The following is an 11,101-nucleotide window of genomic DNA, read 5'->3' as shown; positions in this document are numbered from 1 at the left end:
TTTTAAGACATGTATTTTGGAATGGATTTGAAAATAAAATTCCTATCCTATCTATATGTGTATGTAAGTGGAAATGAATCTAACCCTTTCATTTCATTTCATTTATACTATTTGAAAAAGGTCAAACTGAATGTAAACGGACAAGAAAGGTGGATAAGGATTAAAGGAAAAGGAATTAATTTTGGATTTCGATGGCGAGCATACCTTCAGAGAAACAAGAATTAGAAGATGAAGAAAGCTTCTCATACGCTGTTCAACTCAGTAACTCAATTGTTCTTTCAATGGCACTTCAATCTGCTATTGAACTCGGCGTATTTGAAGTCTTACAAAAAGCTGGTAGAGATACTCCTCTTTCATCCGATGAGATCGCTTCACGTCTCTCCTGCACCAATCCAGATGCACCTAAAATGTTAGATCGCATTCTTGCTCTTCTTGCCTCTCACTCTGTTCTCAACTGTTCTGTTCATCCCGATCAACACAATCTTGGATCCTTTCACAGACTCTACGCTATGACTTCTGTTGCCAAATTCTTTGCTCCTAATTCCGATGGTGTTTCATTGGGTCCCTTGATCGCATTGCATCAGGATAAGATCTACTTACAAAGTTGGTCACAGCTTAAAGATGCTATTCGTGAAGGAGGTATTCCATTCAACAGGGTTTATGGCACAAATGACTTTGAATATGCCAGCATTGACTCCAGGTTTAATCAAGTTTTCAATACTGCAATGATCAATCACACCACTATAGTTATGAACAAGGTTCTTCAATCCTACAAAGGTTTTGAAGATGTCAAGAGGCTTGTGGATGTTGGTGGAGGTCTTGGTGTCAACATTAACTTAATCACTTCAAAACACCCTCATATACATGGTATCAATTTCGACTTGCCTCATGTCATACAACATGCCCCTTCCTATCCTGGTATGTATCTAATCTATATCACTTGTGCATCATTAAGCATTCATTCATAAGTATAATATAAACTTCCTAATGTTATCAGGAGTCGAACATGTTGGCGGAGATATGTTTGAAACTGTGCCTAAAGCAGATGCCATCTTTATGAAGGTGAGTGGATGTTTCTGCTTTCTTTTAGGAAAAATGAATGGCACTGATGATTAAGGGGATAGTACTTAATTTATAATATTAGCTGTCCATCATTAGTACTAATTTCTAATTACTATTTCTCCTCTCTTTTCATCTGTATTTTAGATGATTTTTTTTTCCGTTTTTTATTTACTTGCTTTTTTAGAGGTCCTAAATAATATTAACTAGTATTTTAGTAACTATACTCTTATGCTTATTACAAGGATCAAGGATGTATCTGGGTATCCTTGATAAAGCTTGTCAGTTGGAAGGCAAAATATATTGCTTTAGGAGTCTCGACACATTACTTGCCTATGTTATGTAAATAATGTTTTGTCAAGTTCCTTATTTGATGATATTGAGGAAATCCTTCTCTTGGGGGTAGTCTTCTCGTTAGAGCCTTACAGGAATGTTGACTTAGGTACCCTTAGGTATCTGGAACACATACTGTCATCTGAAGGAGAAAGGAAGTTTGGGGTCAGGGCAAGCTCAAAAAATTAACTCAGATAGCAGGATGAAGTTAGGGATGAAAATCATACACGAAAATGAGGAGGATTTGTAGGTCAAAGTGCATCAATCAAAATAAAAATATTGATCATATTATATACTACGCGCTAGTGGAGGAGGCAAGGTGACTCTAAACTAATGTATATATGTGAGAAGATACAAGAGAATATCATTTAGAGACTTAGAGATAATTCTAATATAAAACTCTGTACCCATAATTGGGACCAATTATTTGGTCTTGTAGTTGATAAGGCTATTTAATCCATTACCCCTGACAATTTAGAAGCATCAGTAATGTAATTCTTGAAACTGAACGGCAGTTAGGAGTTGGAGAATCAGTGTGGTGGTTATTGATTTAGATCTGCACGATGATTATTAGTAGTACGAGTTGTCCATCCTAGACGAGTTTTACTGATACCACGATTTGGAGGATTTTAAGATTGTAGTTTCTCTTTAAGTTTTGCCTGTGCTGTTATTTTAGGTGAGGGTGAAGTGAATACAAAGCCAGTTTCCAAGAAGTTTGGATACCGGTTCATCCCTATAGAATTCCTACCTTCTCAAGGTCAGTTCAGAGAACATGGTTGTTTGCTAAGTTTCCTTTCTGACCAATGCCAATCGTTGGAAGTTACACATGGTTGAATGTGACCTGTGTCAGCTCTGAATAATTACGAAAAACTAAAAGGATTGGAGTTTGATGTTTATGACTGCAGCATCCAGGCATTATAGTAACCAACATGTATTTTAAAAATGCCACTCTATCTTGGGTCATAATTAATATACAAGCATAAATTAGATAGGCTCAAAGGGTCTTCTTTATTAGTCACTACCCCCTTGTGTTAGATTCAAATGTAGTAACCAGATGGGTTCATCGGAACCCTCAACCGAATTCTTGGGCGAAGCTAAATATTGATGGATTTTTCTCTTAACCAAGACAAAGTAGTAGCTTGTAGAGGAGTTGTAAGAGATCATCAAGGGTCCTTCATTGAATCTTTATGAAGCACAGACACTCCTCGGATTAGGTATGTCCCACTAACACGACACCGACACATATAATCACACTCAATTATGTGTTTTCTCAAATTATTAGCGGTGTCGGTGTGTCAGAGTCCGTGTCGTGTCCTTGTCCGTATCCGTGTTTCATAAGAATTTAGGGTTTTTACAGTCATGTAGACAGCGATGTAGGGCATATAACATGAGATCCTGATGGCTTGAAAATTGGGTTTTTGAAAAATTATCATTCGAATATGCCATAGGAGTGTCATTCATTTCTTTTAGGTGGACTACCCAAACTACCATCCACATGCCTCAAATAATTTTGTTGTGCATAATAACTGGGAGGTGGTATATATTCATGTATAGTCTAGCTAACAATGGATTACATATAATCAAGTGATTGAGCTCATTGCTCAAGTGGTTAATTCATTTCAGTTAAGGACAAATCGTTCGTGAGGACCCGAGTTTGAATCTTGATTGGAACAATCCTTGGTTAGACATTACTTACCTCCCGGCTAAACTCTGCATTACATGATCTCCTTTTTCTAGGAACTGGAGGGTTAAGACTAAAGACAAAAAAAACACTTATTACATGTAGAACCTGACCTTTATGGCTTTTGATTTTCTTCTGACTTTTGTTTCAATCCTTATCTTTCACATAGCTCTAGCACTCATACAGTCAGAATAACTACATTGTAGTTTTACTTTTCTGTTCCTCCACCACCCTCTAAATTAAATATACCCTCATCCTCGTGAAATTGAAGAGAGGGAAAATTGTAGAGGGAATATATAAAAGAGATAAAGCACATGCTAACTAGATAAAGACAATATAGTGAATTTTTTTTGTTGAATGAAAAATGCTACCAACATACATTCTAACACACACTTTTCAACACACTCTCTTTGATTGGTTAAAATTCACATAGGTCCCACCAAATCATGCGGGACCATATAAATTTGGTAGGACCCATGTGAATTTTAATCAATCAAAGAGTGTGTGTTGGAAAGTGTGTTGCTAACATTTCTCCAGAAGAAATAAGAAATGCTAACTAGATAAAGACAATATAGAGTAAATATAATTTATAGAAGTAAGAAATGACAAATAATAGCATAAAGCAAACATGTTCAGCCTTTCCACAATTCCTAGAGAAATGCCATAAGCAGACGAGGACGGTTGTTTAAGGCTTATAGCCCAAAGTTGTGATTTGCTTTTGTAAAAATATAAAATGATGCCTTATGGATATTTTATCCAGCACTAGGGGCATATTATAAATGCTGAAAATTTGTGCTGCGGATACTTGATGATATAAATGCTGAAAATTTGTGCAGTGGATACTTCATGATTGGAGTGATGAACAATGCTTGAAGCTTTTGAAGAACTGCTATGATGCTATTCCCGATGATGGAAAGGTGATTGTTTTGGAGGCAGTTCTTTCGATTATACCAGAGAATAATGCTGCTTGGAAGTTTGCGGCCCAATCAGATGTTCTAATGATGACTCAAAGTCCAGGAGGGAAAGAACGTACTGAGCAAGAATTCATGGATTTAGCAAATGGAGCTGGATTTAGTGGCATTAGATATGAATGTTATGTCCATACTTTTTGGGTTATGGAGTTCTTCAAGTAGATATCATACCCTCCTGTGTTCTGCTCATTGCGATTTTTGTTTATGTTCATACCATTTTCGTTGCAAAATTGACAAAACAATTGAAGTGTGTATTACATTTGTTATCATTTCAGTTTATGATTACCCCAATCGTGTGAATGCTATAGCCAATGAAACATAGTAACTTCGATATTTTCCTTCTTCTTTTCAATATTGTATTTTATCCTTGCTGCCTTTTTTATTTTATTTTATCAAATCATGAAAAGGGCACAAAACTGATTGATGATTGGATCTTGAAAGATGCTGTTCGTGGGTGGATTTGGGTTGAGTTTAGTCAAACCCAAAATCAAAACAAATAGAATACTCCAGTTTGGGTGAGGTAAAATAACCACCAGTTATACTATTGGGTGGGTTTGGGCAAACCCATTAATTTTTGGGTTGGGTAATGGGTTATCCAACATATTTTTCTATTTTTTAATATTAAATGACTAAATGACAAGTCCTCGTAATTTTGTTTTAAAATAGTACTCTACTTTTTAATTTTCTTTAAAAAAATGTTTAACTTGTTTTACTATAATTTTATGCATCATAGAATATCAGATAATAAACTCCATCATAAAATACCAACAAATTAAAGTTGCATGACATAAAATTGCATTAGTATCAAAATAACAAAAAAGTGCAACATATTAATTTGTAACTCTAGTATGTTTTGATTTTCAATATATAGGGTACAATGTGTATGTTCTAGAAATATAACTTTCTTCTACCATATGAAAATAAAGATAAAAAATATTAACGTTATTGGATAAGTGAGTTTTTTTGACTTTGAGTCTGATTTTACCCGAAATCCATTTATTTTTATGGATTTTCCATTTTTAGAAACCATACCCACGCAATTATCCAACCCAACTTTGAGTTTTTTGGGTGGATTTGACCGGATTTTTTGGGTTGATCCAATCCATGAACACCCCCTATATATTAGATATTAGTACATGGAATTGCATACAAATTGTACCCTATAAACCCAAAAATATCATTAAAAAAGGTAAAATAAAGTAAGTGAAGATAAAATTTTGTATGTTATAACTTCCCATTTAGTTTAAATTCGTTTATTTATTTCAAGTAGACTGTTATTTTTTCTTCTGTAATCGAAATACTCCACAGACATCATCTGAAATCTGAAATTTATTCATACATACAATTAGAAGATTTCGTGTTTAAATTTAGGTGAAAGTGTTCAAACTAACTATATTTGTGTTGAGTAAACCTTACAAACTGTTATTTTTATATTAAAACTTGTTTCTTAGTTTCGTTTCACTATTTATTTGAAGTCTGCAAATACAAGAAAAAGTAGAAGTGAACTGTAAACTTCTAGGCCATGAGCCATCATCGTGGCTAGATTAATTAACAATGACTTATATGCATGGAGTAATAATGTTGGACGATTATGACTGAAGGTGATATTCAAATTTGTCAAAAAAAAGAAGAAAAGAAAAAGAAAAGGTGATATTCGAATCATGGTGGTGGTGTGTATAATAAGAAAAAGTTTAGGCGTGAATTATGGACTAGGCGGTAAGAATTCAAATGGAATTAGCTGTACCAATTCCTTAGACTTGGTGGAAGGTCGAAGTCAAAAATCTAGAAGCCGGGGTCTCTTCAAGGAGAAGTCTTGTATGATCATAAACCTAAATTTAAGTTATTTAAACATACTTAAGTTAATAGAAGAGAAAAAGGTAAAAAGTCCATTAAAAAAGAGTTAAGAAAGGCCTAGCAACGTAGTTTTAAAATTAGTTAGATGATGTATATTTTTATGTGTGTCTAAGGGGGTTTTGATTGAGCTTATGCAAAACAATTTTTTAAAATATTTTTTTTTATGTATTATTCATAAGTTTATCAAGGTGGTTTATGAAAAAGTTTATGAAAAAAAGAGTTTAAGAAGATATGATTTTTATGAGTGAGAATTTATGAATTAACATAAAAATTTATTTATTTGCATAATCTATTTTATATAAGCTCAAATAAAACTAATTCAAACGGACCCTAAATGATTTTGATTTGTGATTGTAACACGCAAATTATTCCTCATTACAGTTACAAATAAAAATAGAATACTTCACATTTCAACAACCCTTACACTATGCAGCTCCACACAAACAAATACTCGGTTGAGTTCCAATCTTTATTATGTCTTGCTAACGATTGTTTTGTTCACTATGGCGTCTTTCATTAGCTAGCTAGCCAAAGTTTTTTCTTTGTCAAAAAAAGACAAAGTTTTTTCTTTCAAAAAAGCAAAGCTAGACAGAGTTTTTGTTACCGGTAGCTACTAATTCTGTTCCATGACAATTATTAATTATGGAAAATATGAGTGCAATGTCAAGTTTGTTTACGTTGATGCAAATTTGCATAGTTCAGGTTACGCCATATTGATGTTGGGAGATAAAGACTGATACCAAATATTTGGCTAGCTTTCTAGTAATATTTAATCATTTAACCTCAACTAACTTACCACAACCGAAAGAGAAGACAAAGATTAAAAAGAAAATAAGAGTAGATAAGAGATGTGATCTGTGAGCACTCAGCACAATGGAAAAGTAAGAGAAAGAGATAAACAAAGGTTTGGAACAACACAATGCTTCATTCATGACCCCTCTGATTAACTAGAGAAATGATATTTGAATTTTTTGACAACTTTATGATAACTTTCTCTCTCATATTCAGATCATATCTTCATTTTCTCTATCTATAGCTTTGGTTTTTGTGTCAAGACATACATTTCTTTGTATATTTTGGTTGTCCCACAAGTTGTCTCATGAAATGGTTATTCAAATAACATTGTTCAATTAAATAAGTTAAATAACCTAGATGTCCGCGGATTGAGTTATGTTGGTTTAAGTCAATTACGTTATCCGATTTAATCAATTTCAAACCAACTTATTAGGGTGAAAATAGGTTAGATTAGGTTAAGTATTGTAAGACCTAAATTTGGTCTACGGTCTTTCACGGGTTTATTTTATGGACATGGATATTGCCTCTGAAAGTTTGTATGACACGGTAGTCTATTTAATATGAACATATTTAAATAAGTAATATGATTTAAGTTTAAATAGACCATCAAATTACTAAATCAATAAAATTAAATTCCAATTTGATATTTAACATAAATTTTTAGAGAATTTAACTTTTTTTTAATGCCAAATTTCATTAATAAATAAAGTCCATGCACAAGACGAACAAGGGTTGACATATATAAACTATAAAACAAAGACTTTATATTTGTATATAGACGAAACGCCTAAAAAAAACCATAAAAACTAATGCATACACCTCCTAAATTGAGGGCTACCACCAACACCAATCCTAATAAAAATCTAAACCAACATAACCTATCCTAATAAAAACCAAACCCCTATACTTCCTAGCGAGTGACTATAACGCCCCAAAAATTATAGTTAATATTTATATTTTTATGTGTGTATATTTATATGTAAACATCTTATTTTAGAGTTTAGGGTGTCACAATGACCACATAAAAAAAAATTCAATCACCTATCAACTTGCTCACCATTACCCCTAAAAAAATCAAACCGATCAACACCCCTAAAAACAAAACTTCAACTTCTCCCCACCATAGTTGAACCAAATTAAACAACCATATAAGACTTATTCCACTACTCCTTCGAATTCTACCACCACTCGACTCCAGTCTATCTGAGAAGACATCATAACAAGCTCCAAAATTTGAGTCAATAAATTGACTCCCAATCTTAAATCAAAAGCGATTGACACACCAGACTCAAGAAACAAATCTCTAAATCACCCCTCAGCTCTTGGTTTACTGAAGAAAACACCATAAACAAGCCCAAATATTTAGAGTCAGATACTAACTCCTAATCTCGAATAAAAAACGATCAATATAGTGCATAAAATCAAAAGCAATCAATTTTGAATATATATCATATCATATTTCAATTTTAATTTATAATAATACATTTAAATAGCAATACCATTGAATAAATTGTATGGAATGCATGCCTTTGAGTGTCCACTTGTGGATCCAAGGTTCAATGATGTTTCAAACAAAATTATAGTTAACTCAACCACTATCGATATCGATATGAAGATGATTCTTAATTGCTACCAAGGTTTTGAGAACGTGATTAAGCTGGTTGACGTTGGTGGTGGTCTTGGAATTAACCTCAAATTGATCGCATTTAAATACTTCATCCGTCTTAAAATAATATTCCTTTCGCTTCAAAATACATGTTACAATTTTACAATATGCACTATTCATATAACTTATTTTTGTCATATTTTTTAACTAATACATAAATACAAATTTTTGCATGTAAGATGTTGTTTGATTTGTCTCGATGAATATTTTTAAGATATCAAATTTTTATAATTTTTTTTTATTATATATGATTAAAGATATTAATGATCAATGTTGTGTATTGTCATGTGTGCAGTGGTTAACTGCGACATATATTGTGGAACGGAGGGAGTAGTTTTAAGGTTTGTTTACGATTTTTAAGAAAATGATTAATTGTGTTTATTTTAAGGATAAAATTAATATCATTTACTATTAAAATACTCATATTAATTGTAGTTAGTGGAGTAGTTAAGTTGAATGAAATTCAATAAATAAAAGTATAATAATTAAAAAAATGTTGCATTGATATTCTAAAATGACAATTAGTTTAAGACAAAAAAAAAAATTAAAGAAGCAAGTATTTTGAGACGGAATGAGTATTCACATATTCAGAAAATTAGTTTATGATTTGCCTCATGTCATACAACATGCCCCTCTCTACAAGTTAGTATTAATTGTTTCCATTTTTTTAAAGGAAAAATAAATTGTTTCCAATTGTTTATTAATTCCGGTACTAATGTTATTCCGCAAAAAAAAAAACGGAGAATGTTACATTAACATCCTTTTTTCCATACCACTCATATACACATCCTATGTGGTAGGGTATTTTGGTAATTTCACAGACCCCTTTCTTTCAATCAGCGAAACACCCCCTTCTCCCTACTCTCTCTCAACCCTCTCTCCATCTCTCCCACCAACTTTGTAGGACGAATCTGAACAGCGGTGGTGAGTTTGATCGTGATGAGGACAGAGGATCTAACTGTATCCGACGGTTTAAGGATCCTTTTAACACAACTCTACATGACTTAGACATTGTCTATCTAAAACTTGCTTTTCTTAATACATATTGTTGATGTTGTTGTTGATATTCCTAAAATGTAAGACTATAAAACCAAATGATATTAATAATTAACTAGTGTGATTTAATTTTAAAAAGGTAATCTTTCAGTTCCATAACAACTGAGCCATTTGTAAAAAAAAAATGTCTCAAAATAATTGAGTCATTTTACTTTTCAATACAATAATCCCTTCGTCCATATATCTAAGCACCCATTTGATTTTATTTTTGTCCCTAATTGTAAACCCCCTTTTTAAATTACTATATGCATTTATTTTTATTTTTTTCCTAAACATACCCCTAATTAATATTATTATTTTATCTTGAAATATGAAAAGTCAAATTTAATACACATACAAACAAAGGACAATTTCGTAATATTAACACATAAAACAGACACATTAATTACACTGACAACTTATTTTAAGAGATGCGAAAAAGGCAATGGGTGGCTACATTAAGGGACAGAGGGAGTATTAATTACTTTTTTTTTCCTTTATAACTTTAATTAATTCTATTTTTATCATTTCCAATTCAATATATTCCACTTTACATTTATGATAGTGGAGAATAAACCAATACTTAACAAGTGCACTTAAACTATTTTTCTCTGTCTTTCATTTATACATTTTTCTTAATACGTGTGAAATGAGCTTTTAGCTCAGTTAATTCGGGACGGAGGGAGTATAATATGTCTAGTTTAAATATAATTAATAAAAAAATCTTAATACTTTTTTGAGTTAATAGTGCTTTTCACCCCTGTAATATAGGTCATTTCCAGTTTTCGCACCTATAAAATTTTCGGTTTGATTTGCATCCTTGTAAAATTTTTTTTTTCCGGAAAACACCCATCCTCCATCCAACTCATCAAATGCGCATATGTGGCGCTGACTTGGCTTTTTTTAATTTTTATTTATTATTAATTGTCTACATCAGATTTTATTTTTTAAAATATTTGAAAATTAATTTTCAAAAATAAAAAAATTAGAAAAATATTCAGATTTTTTTTCATAAAATTTTAAAATAAAATAAAAAAGTTTTTTTTCAAATATTAAAAAAATCAGAAAAAACGATAAGATTTATTTGAAATATCGGTTTTTTTTTTTTAAATTCAAATATTAAAAAATCACAAAAAATTAAAAAAACAAATTTGAGGTTTTAAAAAAAATTCATATTTTTTTCCAGAAAAAAAAAAAACAGTTTTAAAAATTTTCTACACAAAAAAATTATGGAAAATGTTTTATTTTTAAAAATCTGGATACAATTTTTTAAAAAAATTTGAAGAAATTCAGTTTTTTTTTTTTTAAGATTCTGGAGTTTAATTTTCAAAATAAAAAAAAGTTAAATTAGAAAAAACAAATTCAAAATTTTTTAAAAAAAGTCATATTTTTTTCCCCAAAAAAAAACAGTTTTAAAATTTTTTCTACAAAAAAAAAATTCTGAAAAATATTTTATTTTTAAAAATCTGGATACAATTTTTTAAAAAGAAATATAACCATGCCCACCCCTGGACTGGACCCTGGTTGTGCCCAATGCTCATATAAGTTAAAATAATATGATTTATGAGTGTATGGCTGCCATCCATCTTTATAGAGAGAGAAAAATAAAGTTGTAGGTCGTAATTAAAAACTAAGGTATTTTAATATTTTCCAAAAAACTTACAAGAGAGACATTGGGTTACGCCTCTCTCTTTCTATATAAGTAAG

General features: G+C 31.4%; 1 protein-coding gene across 1 annotated transcript; it reads left to right on the top strand.

Moving 5' to 3' along the window:
- The first annotated feature begins 94 nt into the window (after positions 1-94).
- LOC11428747 (caffeic acid 3-O-methyltransferase) lies at positions 95-4,377 on the top strand. The gene is made up of 3 exons (XM_003626569.4): positions 95-918; positions 998-1,062; positions 3,910-4,377. Exons 1-3 carry the CDS (start codon positions 192-194, stop codon positions 4,204-4,206), a joined length of 1,089 nt encoding a protein of 362 aa, XP_003626617.1. The 5' UTR covers positions 95-191; the 3' UTR covers positions 4,207-4,377.
- The last annotated feature ends 6,724 nt before the right edge of the window (positions 4,378-11,101 follow it).

This window comes from Medicago truncatula, chromosome 7, assembly GCF_003473485.1.
Source record: "Medicago truncatula cultivar Jemalong A17 chromosome 7, MtrunA17r5.0-ANR, whole genome shotgun sequence".
In the NCBI taxonomy this organism is placed as follows: domain Eukaryota; kingdom Viridiplantae; phylum Streptophyta; class Magnoliopsida; order Fabales; family Fabaceae; genus Medicago; species Medicago truncatula.
This window is presented reverse-complemented; position numbering and strand designations above follow the sequence as displayed.